This window comes from Pithys albifrons, chromosome 11 (assembly GCF_047495875.1).
Source record: "Pithys albifrons albifrons isolate INPA30051 chromosome 11, PitAlb_v1, whole genome shotgun sequence".
Taxonomy (NCBI): domain Eukaryota; kingdom Metazoa; phylum Chordata; class Aves; order Passeriformes; family Thamnophilidae; genus Pithys; species Pithys albifrons.
This window is the reverse complement of record NC_092468.1, coordinates 3,756,158-3,773,746: the sequence shown is the minus strand read 5'-3', so window position 1 is coordinate 3,773,746 and position 17,589 is coordinate 3,756,158. Positions and strand designations below refer to the sequence as shown.

Sequence of the window (17,589 nt, the reverse complement as noted above, 5' to 3'; positions counted from 1 at the left end):
CGTACCCTGGTACATCAGTGATCCGATACCTCGGTTACCCGGTACTCTGCACCCGTACGCCGGTACCCCGGTACTTCGGTGACCCGGTACCCCGCACCCGTACCCCGGTACCCCCGTACCTCGGTGACCCGATACCCCAGGAGCGGCCCCCGCCGGGGCTCCCCGCGCCCCCTGCCGGCGCCGGTCGGTCGCTCCTCCGGCCGTCGAGACCCCGTCTGCAGCCCGGGGTTCGGCCGCTCCTACCCATCTGCGCCGGCAATTCAGAGCCAGCGCAGCAAGCGGATTATTCCTTCGCTGCCAGCTGTTACCAGCAGGGCGGCCGCCCTCGCCCCACGGCAGCCCCCGGGCCACGCATCCCGCCCCCCGCCCCTGTCAGGCCCCAAATCTCCCCAGAGGGCAGGCAGCTGACAGGTCTTCTTCACTCGATGTCTTGTCACTTTGGTAGATGACGGCTGGGCAGCAGTCCCCAAGCTGACTGCAGTTTCCATCACCCATGCGCAGGCAGACAGTCCTGCCCCCAGCACCTCTCAGTGATGGCCATCCAGCTGCTGGACAGATGTGTTCTCACCTGGCACCATTGCCAGACCCATGCCCCTGTCGCAAATGTCTTTCAGCACCAACTGCTGCTGCCAGCCCTGCTGAGGGCGAATTCTCATCCCTACCCTGTCATCCCCAGATAAAGCTTTGCTCACCGAAGGTGAGCACCGGCTCGTGGACCTGCCAGAGCTGGATGCATTTCAGAGTGTAGATGGCAGAGAATATTCCAGAGGATGGGCATGATGCAATGGGCTGTGGGCACATGTGGCAGGCAGCAACGTATTGAACTCCCACGTGGATCCTCTGGAATGATCAAGATACACTGGGATGCTTGTGATCCAGGCTGAGCTCAGGGAGCACAGCTCGCTGCAGCAGGGACTGTGACCATATCCCACTCCACAGCTCTGCCCTGACACACACCACTCAGCCTCCTCTGGCACTTGTCACCTGTCCAGAGGTCCCTTTGCAGGTCCCTGGTCAGGGAGCCCTGGTCGACAGAAGCTGTGTGCTGCAGGAGGAGTTTGACAGTGGCAGCTGTGCCAGACCAGTCCCAGCACAACCATCCTGTGGCACAGGACCTAAGTGCCCAGGACAGGGACCCCACCTGCTGGGATACTGTTGGGAACCATCAGCCATGGTGTACTGGGGGCCATGGGGCCAGAATATGCCTGGCTGCTTGGCAGTCCCAGAGGCTGTCCTGCCTGGGGAGCAACCCCCCCAGCACTAGCAAGGAGGTATGCCCCAGAATGAGGGGCCAAAGACAGTAGGAATGGCACTGGTGACACATTAACCAGGCAGAGGAGGCAACCATCGTTAGAGTCCAGAGTGGTGGGGGAAGCACTGAGCTCCAGGTCAGGGTCCACGGGGACGCTGGACACGGCTGGCACGGGATGCACTGGGCTGCAGTGCTGGCTGCTGCTCAGGCAGCCTCCACTGCTCCTCTGCTGCGGGCTCAGCTTCTGGGGACAGCACGGCGTGCCATGGCCACCAGCCTGCTCCGCGTTCCCCCGCCCCAGGGACTCCTCCGGCCCCTGGTTGTCCCAGAGAGGCTGCTGCTCGGGCCAGGGCCCAGCAACGTGCCCCGCCGCATCCAGGCTGCAGGTGGACAGCAGCTCTTGGGCCACATGCACCCCGAAGTGCTGCAGGTGAGCTGCCCCAGCCCAGCCTTCTTCCCTTCCTCTTCTCTCCCTCACCCCCAGGAGGGGTTGGAACAGCTCTGCTGGGGCAAGAAGAGCAATAGCAGTGCTAGTCAGTGCCGTGCCACTGCAGGTGATGGATGAGATCAAGGCAGGCATTCAGTACGCCTTCCAGACACAGAACCAGCTGACCCTGGCCATCAGTGGCACCGGTCACTGTGCCATGGAGGCCGCCCTCCTCAACCTGCTTGAGCCCGGTGACACCATACTGGTGGCCATCAATGGCATCTGGGGACAACGTGCTGCTGACATTGCCAGGAGACTGGGTATGCTGGGGACAGCCAGATGGCATGGCAGGGCTGAGGGGACTGGTTTTGTGGGGAGGATGCCAGAATGTGAGCCCTGGCTTGCTGTCCCACTCCTAGTGGCAATGACCAGTGACATGGCTTTCACAGCTGGAGAGTGGTCCAGGTTGTTTACAGGGTGATGTCCCTCCATTTACAGTGGTTTATGGCTTTTCCACTGGACAAATCTGCAGGATGCCAGACACTGGCAGGTGGCTGTGCTCCTGGTTTATGTGTGACTGACTCTCCTGTGGAGTAGGTGACAGTGGGAAGTATGCCCAAACCTCACTCTTCTCTGTCCAAATTCCTCCCAGGAGCCAATGTCTGTGAGCTGCTGAAACCTGCGGGCGAGTACTTCACTCCATGGGACATTGAGAAGGTGAATGCTGGCCACTGTGCAAGGGAGTGGGCATGAGCTGACCTTCAGTGTGATCACCTTCCCTCTGTGTCACGCAGGGCCTGGTGCAGCACAAGCCCTCAGTGCTCTTCATCACCCACGGCGAGTCCTCCACAGGTGTGCTGCAGCCACTGGAGGGGCTGGGAGAGCTGTGCCACCGGTCAGTGCATGGTGGACACCCGCAGTCACCCATGGTCACCACTGGGGGTGTGAGCCTGTGAATTTACACGACCTGGGCTCTCCTCTGGCTCTGGGGGACTGGAAACAGTGGGTGCCAGTGTGGCCCCTCAGGGAACGAGGATGCCAGGGCTGCAGGCAGAGGGGTGGCAAGAGGAGGTGGCAGGGACAGCAAGCTGAGCTCTGTCCTCCCACAGTCATGGCTGCCTGCTGCTTGTGGACGCGGTGGCATCTCTTGGGGGAGCCCCCATCTTCATGGACCAGCAGGGTAAGAGCCAGAGTGCCAACATGGGCACCCAGGGAACAAGGGGGCTCATACCTGGGCCAGGGAGATGGGGCAGTGGGATCAGCCCCTTTGTGTACATATTGGGCTAGCAGCACTAGAAACTGGTCCAGCTGCAGCCAGAGAGCTTGTTCCCCTCAAGGAACCATCAGTGCCAGGGGGTCCCCCAAAGTAGCCCAAACACAAACAAGATCTGTGGCATGTGCCACCCTTGTTCTTCCCACCCACCACTCACAGCTGGGCTGGTGGGACTTAGCATTTTCCCACTGTGAGCCTCCAAACGCTAAGGAGTTGCCTTCCTTCTTGGGCAGAGATTGATGTCCTGTACTCGGGGTCCCAGAAAGTCCTCAATGTTCCCCCTGGCAGTGCCCCCATCTCATTCAGTGAACGAGCCAGGTAAGAGAAGCCCAGTCCTGCTGGGGTGGAAGGCAGTGGGGCTGGGGGAGGCAGTCACCTCCTTCTTTTGCCAGCCATCTGCTCCAGTCCCATTCTGTGGAGAGCATGCCCAGCAGCAGCACTGTGGGGGCAGAGTCCACTCCATCCCTGGGCAGTGACTGGGCGCTGGAGCCAATCTCTGCATTTGCTTTAGAGGGCACAGGACTGATCCCACCTTGGAGCTGGTAGGGTCAAGGTCTGGCTTTCCCTAGCATTCTGCTTTACCAGGGAGAAGCTGCTGAGGAGGAAGACGAAGCCCCAGTCCTTCTACCTGGATATGGGCTGGCTGGCAAACTACTGGGGCTGCGATGGGGAGCCACGGAGGTGAGGGCAGGCTCTGGTCACAGATCGCTGCCACTGTCCCCCACCCAGCCTTTGTCCTGGATCTGGGGCTCTCTGCCCCTCAGGGCTCAGACCCTGCCTGCCCATCACCCTGCCTGCTGGTCAGGTGGTGGGCAGAGAGAATGCTGTGCCCCTGTGTCCCATATTGCAAGCGAGAGGCTGGTCTGTTGCTGCCAGGCTGAATCTCTTTGGGCACCCCTTGAGTTTTGCAGGTACCACCACACAGCACCCATCAACAGCTTCTTCAGCCTGAGAGAAGGCTTGGCCATGCTGGCAGAGATCGTGAGTGACACCAGGCAGGCTGGGGGGCACCAGCAGCACCGGGTGAGTGCCAGCAGATGCCTGTCAGCAGCAGAGACCTTCTCTCTCCTCTCTGCCTGCAGGGTCTGGAGAGATCTTGGGAGCGACATCAGGCCAACTGCACCAAGCTGTGCCAGGGGCTGCTCAACCTGGGACTTGAGCTGTTTGTGAAGGAGGAGGTGGGTGCAGGGCAAACCCAACACCATGGAGAAGGGGCAGCATGAGGACACAGCTCTGTGTGGCTGGAGATATGCTTGGGCAGCTTGGGATACTGGAGAAAAAACTCCTGGGCTCACCAGGGGACGGGGCCTTGGGATTGAACTGTTTCTCTCTTCCCCAGAAGGTGAGACTTCCCACCATCACCACAGTCAGAGTGCCTGAGGGCTATAACTGGAAGGACATCACGGCCTTTCTGGTGGACAACCATGCCATGGAGATTGCTGGAGGCCTGGGCCCCACAGTGGGCAAGGTGGGCAAAGTCCTCCCCTCCTGCTGCCCATGGCTGGCCACTGAACCCCTTGATTCACTGCGATGCTCTGGCTGCCAACAGTGCGGCGACTGCGTCCCATCGCTCACAGCAATGCATAGCAGCATAACCACACACAATCACACACCTAATTGAGTAACCACACATGTAATTAGCTGTGGCACACCTTTAGAGGAACAGGGTGCTAAATAGGAGCAAGCAGGGAGCTGTGCACACCCATTCCTACATGGCTGTGTGTTCCCCATATCCATACGGGACCCTGCAACCTGCCACCAGCTGCAGGGAGATGGTGCCAAGGCACAGAGGCATAAGTGGGTGCTGCAGGGAGATGCTTGCCCTTCTCCTCCCAGGTCCTGCGCATCGGCCTCATGGGCTACAACTCAACCATTGAAAACGTGAACCGAGTGCTTGAAGCCTTGCGAGATGCCCTCGGCAGCTGCCACCGCAGCAGGCTGTGAGCACACCTGCCTGGGGGCGGTCCGGGAGAGGATCTGCGGCAATTCCCTCTGTGCCTGGCTGCAGGCAGCTGGCAGCAGAGGGACCCCGCTGCCTCCCTGGAATGCTGGCAGGAGTCACGGCAACACCCAGCAAGCCAAGCAGGAGTGGGAGGGAGAAGTTGGAATAGCAGAGGAGATGGAGGAGAGAGCTGCACTCAGCAGATGTGAGGCATCTCAAAACCCTTTCTCCCATCATCCCAATAGCCTGGCCCCCAGTTCTTCCCCTTCCCCAGGGCATAGCAGCCCCTCAGCAAGATGACACAAGGGCTGGATGCAGGATCTGACCACAGGTCCTCTCCCCTCCCACCACCACCAACCTCAGCTGACCCTGCACCAGAGCCCTGCAGATTCTCTACCCTAGGATGAAACATCTGGTGCTCAGCTCTACAAGGGCAGCCAAGAGGCTGTGCATCCCCCTCAGGCACAGCAGACATGAGCTCACTCCCTGGTGCCACCTTTCCTCAATAAAGCAACATGGCAGCGTGCTGCTCTCAGGCTCCTTGCACCTGGCTCTCCTTGAACCCCTCCAGAGTTTTGAGACAGTCCAATGGGGCAGCAGCAGGTTCCACTCAGCTCTGTTGGGGGATTTCTCCACGGATCTTGGAGAGGAGCTGGGACATTGCTGAGCGTCGTGCACTGTCCTGGGTCTGGTACACCTGAAACTAAGTGGAAGCAAGTAGAAAGTGAGGGGAGAGGGTGCCAGGGGCCAGAGGCCTCTGGGAGGGCCAGTTCCAGCACATCCCAAGCTGCCCAGCCCAGATGGTTTCTGGTGACACATCTCAAGACCAGCAGGAGGTCTAGGGTTACCTGGCTGAGCAGGATGTCAAAGTAGGCTGTGTTCCAGTAGGACCCATCCTTGTTGGGGAGCTGCAGAAGAGCTCGGGTGTTGGGGTCTGCCTGCCCACTGTCAGTGCGTGCTGGGGGGCCAAAATGGAAGTGGAGGAAGCGCTGGGGGTCCCAGGCAAAGCTCTCTACTTTATGATAGACGGAGTCAAGGTCTGTGGCCACTCCTTGGAAGAGGTTCTCCTCTGGGTTCAGGAAGCTGGGCAGGTGCCGGATGGCCAGGCAGCGGAGAAGGATCACCAAGAGCCGGTAGACAGAGCCCTCGAGGTCCTGCCAGTCCTCCAGGGAGGGGAAGAGCTCCATGCTCCACAGCAGCACCATCTGTGGGGAGGGAGAGAACACAGGATCAGGCACAAGGCCTGATCCTACAAAGGCCATCCCTTCACACCCTGCAGGTCACCATGCAATGACCAGTGGGGCTGAATTCACGTGGGCTGAAGTAAAAGATGCTTTTCTGAAGGTCAGATTCATACCGTGCCCTTTTTCTTTTTTAAAAAAAGCAAACCAAAAAAACCCCAAAACCAACAGGAAAGAATGCAACAGAAAGCCAAACACACAGGATTTGGGTTACTTGGAGCTGAAGCCATTCTCTCAGCAGAAAACATCTTTGCTTCCTTCTCTACCCATGGCCCAGAGAGCTGTCAAGAGGAAGGGCACACCTGGATTTTGTCACCAGGTGTTGTCCTCAGCATGACCCCTTTCCCAGCCAGCATCACCAACTGGCATAGTTCCAGAGTGCTGAAAACAGGTTGGGTGGGGAAAGGAGGGGTTTTGTCAACAGAAATGCCACCCTCAGCCCTGTACCAGCACCTCCCACCACACCAGGGTATGGGGCAGCTTGCAGCACGGCAGCACAGCGATGCTGTCCCCAGCAGACATAGGCAGTTGTGCCAGAGAATACCCAGCATGTCAATGTAGAGTCCCAGCTCTGAATGCACCAAGTGTCTCAGGCTGGAGGTTGCTGGTTCAAACCAAGAGAGAAGGATCAAGGCCCTCTAACCATGGCTGGCAGCAACATGTATCCTTTTCAAACACAGCCATGGGCTGCTAATTCCAAAGCACTGCAGACACTTACCCTTGTTGACTGGAATCTTCTGCAGGGCAGAAGCCTTGGGTTTGCTCACCCAGAGGGCCACAGTCCCAACCAGCAGAACATGCCACCTACCTTCAGGGAGTTGAAAGTGAGGCTGCTTTTCCCACCGTGCCCTCCCCAGTCCTGGTCACGGAGCTGATCGAGCAGACGAAGGCTGTCCAGACAGTGTCCCTTCAGTGTGTCCACTGCATACAGTAGCTTCAGGATGGGGAGGTGAGTGGAGGATCTGAGGGAGAAAGTGGAGTCCTGTGAGAGATAGGATAGAGACGTGCATGGTCCCAGGCTGGGAAGAGTGTACCTGCAGTGACCTGGTGTGTGTGGGGCTCTCCCAGCCACAAGCATGGCCCCAGGCATGCAGCATCCTAGATCCACCTCCTGCACTCACCTCTGGCAAAGCAGAACTTGGGAGGTTTGCAGTGAGATGGGAATGCTGCTGAGTAGCTTCTTCCCGGAAGGAACAAGAGTAAAGCAAAGTAGGGTTGTGCTCCTCTATATGCAGTGGGGAGGGCTGCAGGCTGCCCCAGAGGGGGGGTTGGGTTGGTCCCCAAGGAGGGGCCAAGTGTCCAGCTGGACTACATATTGTGCCCAAAATAAGCCTGGGTTGACCCAGCCAGCCACTCAACCTGTCCAAGGGGCTGGGTAGCAGTGCTGGCAGGTGAGACACTTGTCACTCCAGCCCTGTTCTCTCCTGCAGCCCACCCTGGGAGGCACCTCATTGCCCTGCTGCTGCCAGATGCTTAGGCTTGTTTCCCTTCCCTCCCAGGCAGGGATCTGAGAGCTGCCACCCTCAGCTTCTGCAAATAATTTCAGGGAGCTCCTTGAGCTGTATTCCCCCTCTTTCCCTGAGCTGCCTGAAACTTGGCTGAGGTTTTTTCACCAACACTGGAAAGTGGGTATCATGAGGAGGTGACTTCAACCCCTGCTGATGTGTCCCCAGTCCTTTCCTATCCTCTTTTTGCCTACACCCAGGAGTGCTGCAAGCCAGGGGGGATCCAAGGCACTGGACCACACCACTATGCATGCAGCCAAGCTGCTCACCTCCAGCAGTGGGGAGAGGCAGGGACAAAGTGGGACTCTTCTGTGGCCTTCCGGAGGCTGCCTTCAGGGAAGCCCCTGTCACTCTGCTGCCCCTGACGCTGCAGTGGCTCCCGGTGCCTCCTCACCACTGGAACAATGTCAAAGCGAATGGTCTTCCAGGTGCCACGGATCACCAGGGAGAGCTCCATGGCATCTTCCTGCAGATGTTCAGCACTGACGTCACCTGGATGTGGAGGGTTTGGCAGTAGTGGGGAGGTTAACACAGCCGGTCTCGCAGGCTGAACCAGATATGTGCTGCAACGCCTGTGACCACATCCCAGCCCACTCGACTCCTCCCTTTCCAGTGCTGCAGTTTGGCCTCAGTTCCTCAGCTAAAATGCCCCTCTCAATCCCCTGGGGTGGTTTATGGGGAAGCAGCCTTGCTCCAGCAGGGGTCAAGGTCAGGCACGGCAGGAAGTCTCGAGCAGCCAAATCAGGCTATGCTTCTGGGTGGCTGAACAGGGCCAAGCAAAATAATGTGATCCAAGAAAAGTGGACCAGGGAAGGTCTCAGAATGTGGCAGTAGAGGAAGATGAAGGTCTCTGGCTTGGTCGTGGAGGAAGGAGGGAATGGTGGGCTTGCAGGGGTTGGGTTAAGAGACTTCCAGACCTGCTGGTTCCCTCACATTACCTTTTCCTCAGGACTGAGCTTTACTTCAAGAAGCATCTTTGGAGCATGAAGAAGCTGATGGAACCGTTATGGTCATTCTCAGGGTCCCTTCCTACCATGTGTTTCCTGAGGATGATGGTGCCAGCTGGGGCCCATGTGTTCACAGGGTCAGACCTATGTCTCAGAGTCCTAGTACAGCTCTGATGTGCTCCCAACTCACCCTCCAAAGAGCCTCCTCCAGGGATCAGGGGGCACTCAGAGGCCAGGAGGAGGGGGAAAACTTTGTTAGACTGAGCCAAACAGGACTGGGTGAACCCTTTACCCACCAAGGAGGGTGCCATCAGTCCCAAATGAAGGTGCCTGAGGATGACTCTGTTGCCATGGGATGGCAGGGAGTAGTTTGCATCTCCTTTCCCTTAGCTGAGGGCAAAGCCTATCCCAGCACATAGCAGGGCGCTCACTCACCTGCTCACACAGGCTTCGGGTGGGCCACGAGCCCAGGGACTTATGTCCCAGTGTGCACAGGGGCCACCGCCAAGTTGGGCTTCCCAGCTGTGCCAGAGGCGGCTCCCTGCTGGGAAGTGTCCCGGCAGCGTACCCACCTGGCTGAAGCAGGAAGCAGCGCTGGCAGTGCACGATGGCTGAAACAAGGAGCTCTTTCAGGTGCTGGAGGACTTTGCCCGGAACCAGACACCTTGCACCGCCTCCATGCTCCGTTGCACCCACGACATCAATCCAGTCTTCCAAATCGGTCCCTGGAGAGGGCACTTGCAGATAGCAGGTGTTCATCCCTGCAGGGTGCCCACCTGGGGTGTCCCTGGGCTGGCATGCCACCACCTGCAGAGCATCGCTGTCGATCCGCAGAGGCATCTCTACAGTGACAGCATCCTCAGAGGCACAGAGAGCAAACTCGAAGGCTTCCAGATTCCTATTGTAGTCCACAAGGAACCGGGGCTCCCTGGCATGGACATCCTCCAGCAGGGTGAGCAGGATGTCCTCAGCCCTCTGGAATTGCTCCAGCCGCTGTCTCTCGCGGGACAGGATCACCGTGAGGTAGCTGTGCCAGAGGGAAGTGTTGGCTTCCATGGTAGCTCTGCTGCCGGTGTGAGCCTGCTCTGAGCAGCAGTAAAAATACGTGGGCAGGGAGGGCAGAGCGGGATGCCCACGTGGGCAGGGTGGAGGGAAGTCACAGCCGGGCGTTGACAAGCACCAGTGCTGGGCGACTCCCAGGGAGAGGTACTGGGAACAGCGTGTCGTACTGGGGCAGACCCAGGGTGGGGGACTGAGTCACGCCGTGGCCCTGCTCTGGCACTCCAGAAGGGTGACAGCGAGTGCTCAGCTGATGGGTCATGCCAGGATAACGCTGTGGTCTCCCACACCTCTCTTGGCACAGGGGCTGCGTGCCGGCAGCATCCCCTCACAGCCAGTGCCACGGGGAGGCGACCCAGGGACCGGCTGCTCCCGACCCGTGTGGTGCCCACGGGAGCCGGGCACAGGCTGCGGTGCTGCGGGAGAGCTGCAGGACCCTGTGCCCGCCTGGCCGGTGCTCAGCGCAGCCCTGCGGGGCCAGTGCACCTCTGTCAAACATGTGTCCAGCACAAGTTGCAGCTTCCGAGGTGCGGGCAGCACCCACCGGGCAGACCGCCCGCCCCGCCCTTAGGTACTCCCTGCCTGGGGCTCGGTTTCCTGCCACCGGACTGCGGGACAAGTTCCCTGAATGAACTGCAAAGCGTGGCTTTCGACTCCAAATCTCCGTGGGGTGCGGTCCTCGAGTGGTCCGAGGGCGGTGCGGGGGCGGTGCAGGGTCAGCTCGTGCGGTCCCTCAGCCTGTGCGGTGCGGGGCTCGCTCCGTCCCCCGCACCGGAGCTGCCCGCTGGGCTTGCTCCGTCCCTCCCCTGCACCGTGGCTGCCCGCGGGGCTCGCTCCGTCCCCGCACCGGCGCTGCCCGCGGGGTTCACCCCGCTGCAGGGACAGGGCAGGGGCTGGCCGTGCCCTCCCGCCTGCCCCCGCTCCTCCCCATCTCCCACAGATCACGGAGCGGGGATTTGCGGGCGCATTCCTTGCCTGCGTCCCTCCCCCAGGCACTCCCCGGGCTTCCCGGGCATGGATCTCGTAAAGGTTATGGCTGGAGGGCTGGGCTCGCCCAGCAGGACAAGGTGGTTCAGCCAGCCCAGGGCTCCTGCAAACTGCTCCTGCCGTCGGAAGGGAAGGGAATGGGGAGTGGGGAAGGCTCGGTGGCAGCAGGAGCCCGTGTGGCGAGGGAGCCCGAGCCGAGCATGGAAACCGCTTCTGGGGAGGGGATGGAGTGTGCCAGGGGTTCATGGCTGGGCCTCCCACCTTACCCCATAATACTGCCCAGATGAGATTTCTGGATCTCCCAGGGGTTGTTTGCAGTTCTCACTGTGACTCCTTCAGTCCTCTGTGATTGAGGAGCTGACCTGCAGTTAGGGATCTGTTCCTCACAGCCATCTGTCCTTCTGTCAGCTGACTGAAGGAGCTCTGTCTGCCTTCCAGGAGAGCACAAGGCTCAGAGCTTCCACCTGCAGAGTATCCTTGAGTGCCTACAGTTTGAGCCATGGAGGTGAGCAGTAGAGCTCTGGGCTTCTCACCATGGGAAGATAGGGAGTGCTCAGGGCCAGGAAGCCTCAGCCAGACTTTAAAAGCCTGACAGTGAGTGACAGGCTCTGCATCTCTTTATCTGAGCCCTGCACTCCAGGTTTCACTCCGCCTGAGCAGGGGATGCTGATGACTGACCCAACCAGGGCTGAGTGTGCAGCCTGGTCTTACTCTCTTCCCTCACATGGGGAAGACAAGCTGGCTGTCATCCCAGAGAGGGACTGTGGGGCTCCTTTGGGCTTCACCCTTGCCATCAGAGTGGTCTAGGCTTATCCTGAAGGATGCTGAACCTGGGCCAAGAAAGAGAGGTGACTGTTCCATGCACTGATACGGGACAAAAGAAGGCAGAGAGATGAAGGCCCCCACTTTTCTGGGGGTAGTGGGTTACAGCTCATTGCTGGCAGGGTTGCTAGATACCCTAGGAGCATCATTTCATCATGGATGGAGTCCTTGCTGTGGCAACAGCCAGGACATTCCTTCTGTCAGTGCCTGGTGAGGTTGCTGGAGGAGGCCATGGGGGTCATGCAGTAGCTGAACTGAGAGCAGCAGTAGCGCTATAGGAAGGTAAGGCTGGGCAGGGTAGGGAGACATGCATGTCCCCCCAGGGGTATTGTTGCCAGTAGGGTAATCATGCCCTCCTGACACAGTGATGGCTGACCCCACAATGTGACCCTGTTCCAATCACTGATGGAGCTTGGATGTCAGGAAGAGCAAGTGTGGTGTGATCCCCTTTGGCACCGGCACTTTTTGGACCTCCGGGTGCTGCAATCAGGTGGGTGCTGCAAAATGCTGCCCTCTGCCTCTTCCTGCAGACCAGCAATTTTCCCCTTTGGCCTTTCCCCCTTCCTCCTTTCCCCTCCACCTTTGCCTTCCTCCTTATTTCTTCCTCTTTTCCCCCTTCCCCTTCTTCACTTTTCCTCTTTCCCCTTCCTCTACCTCTTCCTCTCCTGTTCCCATTCCCTCCTCTCCCCTGCAGGCAAAGGGCCAGGGGCAGACCCTGCAGAACAGTTTCCTGGCCACTGCCAGGCACTGTGGGAGAAGGAAGAGTGATGCTGTGTGGTGGCCCATCTGGCAACACAGCTGGCCAGCCAGGAGAGCTGGGAACAGCTGGAGGTTCTACCAGAACTCTGGGCAGGAGGGAGCAGAGCTGGCTTGGGGAGGGGGTCATGCCGGTCAGGTGTTGGGGGACAGGAGAAACTCCATCCCACATGGGTGGGGGGCTGAGCCCTGGCTGGGGCCGTGCTGCATGAAGTGAGCTGCAGGGCAGGCATGGCACACAGCTGGGCAGCTGGGGCAGCTCTAGGACCCTCGACCCTGCAATCAGCCTCCATGGGAGGCAAGACAGCAGGAAAAAAGGCCTAGTGAGAAGGTCAGTTAGGCCATGAAATCCATGACTGGAGTGTGCCATGCTCTCTCTGGACTAGACACCAGAGGCTGGCTGCAAGTGCCCAGGTACTGGCAGAGGATCTGGGCTGAATGAGCTAGTTTCTCCTTTTCTATCTCAGCATTTTATGGTTCTATGAATTTTTTCTCTGTTAGAAAAAGGACAGAGAAAACAACCCAAAAATAACAGCAAGGGTAAGCAAGAGAAAGGAAAATACCTGGTGGCATGGGAGCACTTGGCATGGCAGGGGTGGGCAAGGGACTGCAATGAACCCCCAGTGACCCTCACCCAGCTCACCTCTCTGTGTCCTGGGCCCTGTAAGATGCTGTTGTCACCCAGCAGAAAGACACTGGGGGTCTGAGCTGGTGGGCTGAGGAACTGGCGGGGGACAGGGACACTGGGATGCAGGAGGTGGGTGATGCTCTGCCTCACCACCCCAGCCCCACACCAGTCCCAGTGCTGGCACTTCTGCATCCCAGAAGCCCTGCAGAGTGGCATGGCCCCTGGCAAAATGGCTGGGATGGGGAGTGGGGACAAAGGCAGGGAAGTTAGAGAAGAGGGGGTAATTTAACATGACAGGCTGTTTATTTTGGCAAAAAGGGTTGCTTTTCAACAGATTTCAAAGCTTGGCCTCAGGGCTGGAGGGAACTACACAGAGGGGTGGGAGATGAGGGGTGCAAGGCGGGGGGTTCAATGAGGCACCCGCTCTGGGGGGGTGGAGAAGAGTCCCCCATCTGTTTGTCCCTGGGGCACCACTCCAGTTGTGCTTATGTGCTCCAGTGGGGTGTCACCCTGCAGGGTGTCCCCGTGGGCATCTGTGCACTCCTGCCTGCACGTGCTCGCCTGCATGCACTAGCACACGTTCGCACGCTCCCCCTGCCCCTGCTCCTTCCTTCAGGCCAGGGCTCAGCTGGAGTCTTGGCTTCCCCCAGTGATATTTCAAAAGAGGCTGTTTATTAAAAAAAAAGAAAGAAAAGAAAAAAGGGAAAAAATTGCTAGGAAAGAAATAATTATTGTAATCACATTAAGAGCTTTGGCTGTAAAAACCCTGTGAGGGCGCAGGGAAGGAGCCGCTCTCGGCAGGGAGTGCAAGGGGCAGTTTTCCTGCCTTGTGCGCTTTTATTTTCCAGTCCAGGTCCAACAACACCTCCCCTCCTCCTCTTTTCCTCCTCTTTATCCTGGGAAATGAAAACAATTTATTTAATGATGGATCGTTCCTTTCTCTGGTCACTGACCTTCTGCATGAATTTCTGCTGAGCTCGGCGGAAAACACGAGGCTGGGTTGTGGATCACATCTGTGGGTGGGGGAGGTGGGAGCTCACCCTCATCCTTCCCAAAATCCACAGCAACAGTTCTGGGGAGCAGGACAGGGCTGGTGGAGAGGGTCCCCACCACAGGGGGAAGCTTTGCTGCAGCCACTGTCCCTGCAGGCTGGGGGCTTAGGGGGCAGATATGGGGTCTGCTGTGGTCCCCAGAGTCCATCCACCCCATCCCCTCCTCTCCTGAAACACCCTCAGGGGTTCCTGACATCCACTGCCTTCTCCCTGACCTGGCCTGGGGTGCAAGGTCTGGCCTGGCGTGCAGTACCAAGGTGGGAGTGGGGAACAAAGGAGTGACCTCCATCCTGCCAACAGTCTTTGCTGCCCAGTGGGGCTTTCCTGGCTCAGGGTGTCTGTAGAAGGTGGTTTTTGGACCTGATCAGGGATGAGTCCAGGGAGGCATGTGGGGCTGCATGGGTCTGCCATCAGTGGCCAGCAATGTATCCCCTGTAACAGGCAGTCTGTCCTCTGGCTGGCCTGCTGCTTTGCTGGGGGAGTGAGGGAAAGGGGCAGAATTGCAGCCACCTTTGGTTCAGGGGGCTGTCAACACCCAGCACACATCGCCCCAGGGGCCCAGGCATGGGTGCAGCCTTGCATCCCTGCTGGTCCTGCTCAACCCCCTGCTCAACCCCCAGCTGACCTGCAGAGCTGGGATGGAGAAATCCAGCATCCAGCCCCCTCCACTCTGGCCCTTCATCTGCCAGGGCCTGTTGCTCAAAGCATGGTTCTTGTAAAAATGTGTAAATATTTATACAAGAATAATTTAAAAAACATGGTCTGTCAAATAATCAAAGCAGCAGAACATCCGAGGAGCTTTCAGCTGGATTGGGAAATCCAGTGTTGCTTTCCAATGCCCTGCTGCAATGCTGGGGGTGCTCATGGCCAACCCCAGCCATGTGGGATGCTGGACTTGCTGATGTGAGTTCACAAGTTTGAGGTCTTCATAACATGGTTCCATAGCAGCAGGTGGCTTTCACTTTCATCAGCCTGGCTGCTGGCTGCAGGAGCCAGAACCAGGGATGGGACCTCACCAAGTACTGGTTTCAGCTTCATGTCTTGGTTTCAGCACTGTCCTCTGCACTGTGACTGCACTGGGAGCCAGAGATATCCATGGGTGAAGTGCTGCGTCCCTGTCCTCCCCTGAGCTGCGCTGTGAGGCCAGGGACTGGTGAGGGGGGTGGCAGGATGGGAGCTGAGCTGGTAGGGTGACCCCTGGTGCATGGGGTGGCCAGGGTACCCCCTGAGAGCATCCCCGTCCAGAGCTGGCAGCACCCTCACCATTTCAAAAGCTTGCCTTTGCAGTGTTGGGGTGAGGGCATTGGACCAAGGCTTCCCCCAGGGAACAGGATTTGTGTCCATCTTAAGGGTCCCACTTCCCTGTTTGCACTGGTGTCAGCAGTTGCCAGCAGAGCCACAGCTGCTCTCCTGTGTCCTGATGGCATCACGTCCACCCAGCTCATTCAGCAACCCTGAACTGGTGCCTCCCAGCACCTGGAGCCTCCCAGTCCCATGTTCTTCTGCTTGCTCTGGGGCTCCCCTGGCTGGGGCGAGTTAGGAGACACAACTGCCAGCCGGTGATGTTCCTGCCACTGTAGCTTAGATGACACATGGCCATCAGATACCTAGGCCATGTGGTTTAGGAGGGGTCTCAAGGTGGCAGGAGAAGGTGCAGGGATGGGAAAAAGGGGAAGGGGTACCCCCTGTTCCCACAGCCCTGTAGAGCAGAGGCAGGCATTGCTGGGGGCTCAGGCAGTGCACAGGGAGTAGGAGCTGGGTGTTGCAGTAACCGCCATCCTCCTGGCTGCTCTCCAGCCCCTTCCCACCACCCACATCTGTGTGTGCGATCTGTGTTGCTGCATTCTTTGAGCCTGGGCCAGAGAGAGTTCAAATGCTTTCTTTAAATGTCAGCTCCCCTCAAACTCTCACACACCTCCCTGGGCTACCTGGCTGCCTCTCCTGCCCTGGGAAGGGGACTCCCAGGACCACTTCTCCCCCACAGGAGGTGATGCTCGTGCTGCACACATGGTCGGCATCCACAGAGAATTCTCTCTGGGCTTGGCCCAATTAGGTGGAATGGAAGGGAGGAGAGAGCCAAATCCAAACCATGTGCTGACCTGCAGCCCCCTGTCTGAAAGCAACCATGCTGAATGCGCTTTGGATCATTAATAGCTCCCCAGGTCTCTTCCACACATCCTGTTCCCCAAGCACAGGGTCTGGCAGGGATGGAGGGTGGGTAGGGTTTTGTGCTCCTTTCCAATGGTTTTCTAGGACTACCCTTTGTAAGAGGTAGTAGGGGACCACAGAGCTGTGAGTGGCAGCTGGGAGGAACCAAGGGGCAACTGCCTGTGGATTTGGGGCAACCCTGAAACTGTGATGCCAGGTAGAGACAGACTTGGGGTTACCAGAACGATCCCTGCCTCTATCCCTCACTTCTGGAGGCAGAATCCACTTTTCCCTCTGGCACAGCTTTGCAGTGGGGAGCTGGTCCTGTAGCATGCCTAGTGCCAAGTGGCCTCCTCAAACCCCTCTCTGGGTGCCTGTGGAGTCCATGAGGAAGCACCAAGTCCAAGCACTCTGGGATCTATGATAGGGTGCTTTGCTGGGGACCATCCTTGGCTGCGGTGCCAGGGAAACTGGAATGAGCATTGGGATGCCCCTGGGACCTGCATGATCTTCTCCACAGTCTGACAGCCCCTTTGGGATGGGTGTGGTGGGCCCTGGCCCCATTTTGGGGGTCACCAAGGAGCTGGACTCAGCAGAGGTAGAAGCAGATGGAGGGAAGAGGCATCCCTTTCTGGAGAGGGAGTGGGTGATGGAGGATGGAGTTTGGCCAGATGGTGAGGGGAAAGGGCTGCTTTTCCCCATGCTCCCCCCAGCTTTTTCAGCACAGAGCCCAACTTCACACCAGTTCCAGCTCCAGGCCCAGAGGAAATGTCTGCATCTGGGGCCCACAGCTGTTCTCCTTGCTCAGTTTACTGCTTCCAATTTAGTGTCCCGGGGAGTTGGGCTAGGATGACCTGGGGGGAACATTGTGATGCTTTCCTGTGAGAAGCCTGCCTGGAAGAAAATCCTCCCCTCATGCTCGTGATGGCTGCCCTTCCCCTCTCACACAAGGGAAAACCCACTGGGAGAAGCCTGGAATGCCCTCGGTGGGGATGCTCGTGGCACAGTGGTATGTTGATGCCACAAAGTCCCTGTGTTCCTTCAAGGCTGAACATGCAGCAGGGCTGGGCGTGGCATGGCAGGGCCAGGCCATGGGACTTGGGGGAGCAAGGGGCTCACTCTCTCAGGTGAAAGGTGGGAGATGGTGACAGTCACTGCCCAAAAGAGATGGGTCTCAGCTGGAATCCTGGAGCCACAGATGGGCTGCGTGGGAAGGATGGCAGTGCCCCTGCTGCCTTCCCCCACAGCGTCCCCTGGGGCTGGGGCCAGGGCAGGGGTGTGCAGCCTAATGCCTTCCAGAAGATCAGCCATGGAGGGTAATTCATATCAAACCCATAAAACCTTTATTAGTGTCCCGGGGGAGAAATCCGGATGTGGCCGTTTATTTATTTTGGATTTCAGGGGTTTTTTTTCCTCTTTTCCTTTTAACATTTTCTTCCAAGAGATTTTTAAAGGGACAGGGTCACTTCTGCAGGATTGGCAGTGGGGCTCAGCCTGCCTTGGAGACATTTGGTCCTGGAGCACTGGCATCGCAGGGGTCAGGCTGATCT

The 17,589-nt window shown here is 58.3% G+C and overlaps 2 protein-coding genes across 3 annotated transcripts; one reads left to right on the top strand and one right to left on the bottom strand.

Annotated features, from left to right (window-relative positions):
* The first annotated feature begins 1,374 nt into the window (after nucleotides 1–1,374).
* Nucleotides 1,375–5,430, top strand: AGXT (alanine--glyoxylate aminotransferase). Of its 2 annotated transcripts, none has more exons than XM_071566733.1 (11): nucleotides 1,375–1,682; nucleotides 1,807–1,999; nucleotides 2,332–2,396; nucleotides 2,474–2,574; nucleotides 2,789–2,859; nucleotides 3,186–3,270; nucleotides 3,538–3,633; nucleotides 3,864–3,933; nucleotides 4,035–4,130; nucleotides 4,295–4,420; nucleotides 4,789–5,430. In XM_071566733.1, exons 1-11 carry the CDS (start codon nucleotides 1,428–1,430, stop codon nucleotides 4,894–4,896), a joined length of 1,266 nt encoding a protein of 421 aa, XP_071422834.1. In that variant the 5' UTR covers nucleotides 1,375–1,427; the 3' UTR covers nucleotides 4,897–5,430. The 2 variants fall into 2 exon arrangements, with proteins under 2 accessions (XP_071422834.1, XP_071422832.1); XM_071566731.1 differs by having other exon boundaries at nucleotides 1,376–1,682; nucleotides 4,292–4,420.
* MAB21L4 (mab-21 like 4) lies at nucleotides 4,577–9,686 on the bottom strand. Its single transcript, XM_071566734.1, has 5 exons — nucleotides 9,160–9,686; nucleotides 7,910–8,132; nucleotides 6,944–7,097; nucleotides 5,743–6,099; nucleotides 4,577–5,597 (listed from the first exon to the last, which is right to left on the bottom strand). The coding sequence occupies exons 1-5, from the start codon at nucleotides 9,641–9,643 to the stop codon at nucleotides 5,505–5,507; spliced, it is 1,311 nt and encodes a 436-aa protein (XP_071422835.1). The 5' UTR covers nucleotides 9,644–9,686; the 3' UTR covers nucleotides 4,577–5,504.
* Nucleotides 9,687–17,589: the final 7,903 nt, after the last annotated feature.

Bases quoted from the DNA above. Each gene is read 5' to 3' on its own strand.
- AGXT (XM_071566731.1), top strand. From the start codon at position 1,428: ATGCACTGGGCTGCAGTGCTGGCTGCTGCTCAGGCAGCCTCCACTGCT. The intron at 1,683-1,806 runs GTGAGCTGCCCC...GTGCCACTGCAG, and splicing joins TGCACCCCGAAGTGCTGCAG to GTGATGGATGAGATCAAGGC. The intron at 2,397-2,473 runs GTGAATGCTGGC...TGTGTCACGCAG, and splicing joins CTCCATGGGACATTGAGAAG to GGCCTGGTGCAGCACAAGCC.
- MAB21L4 (XM_071566734.1), bottom strand. From the start codon at position 9,643: ATGGAAGCCAACACTTCCCTCTGGCACAGCTACCTCACGGTGATCCTG. The intron at 7,098-7,909 runs GTGAGCAGCTTG...TTTCTCCCTCAG, and splicing joins GCCTCTCCCCACTGCTGGAG to ATCCTCCACTCACCTCCCCA. The intron at 6,100-6,943 runs GTAGGTGGCATG...CCCTCCCCACAG, and splicing joins TCACTTTCAACTCCCTGAAG to ATGGTGCTGCTGTGGAGCAT.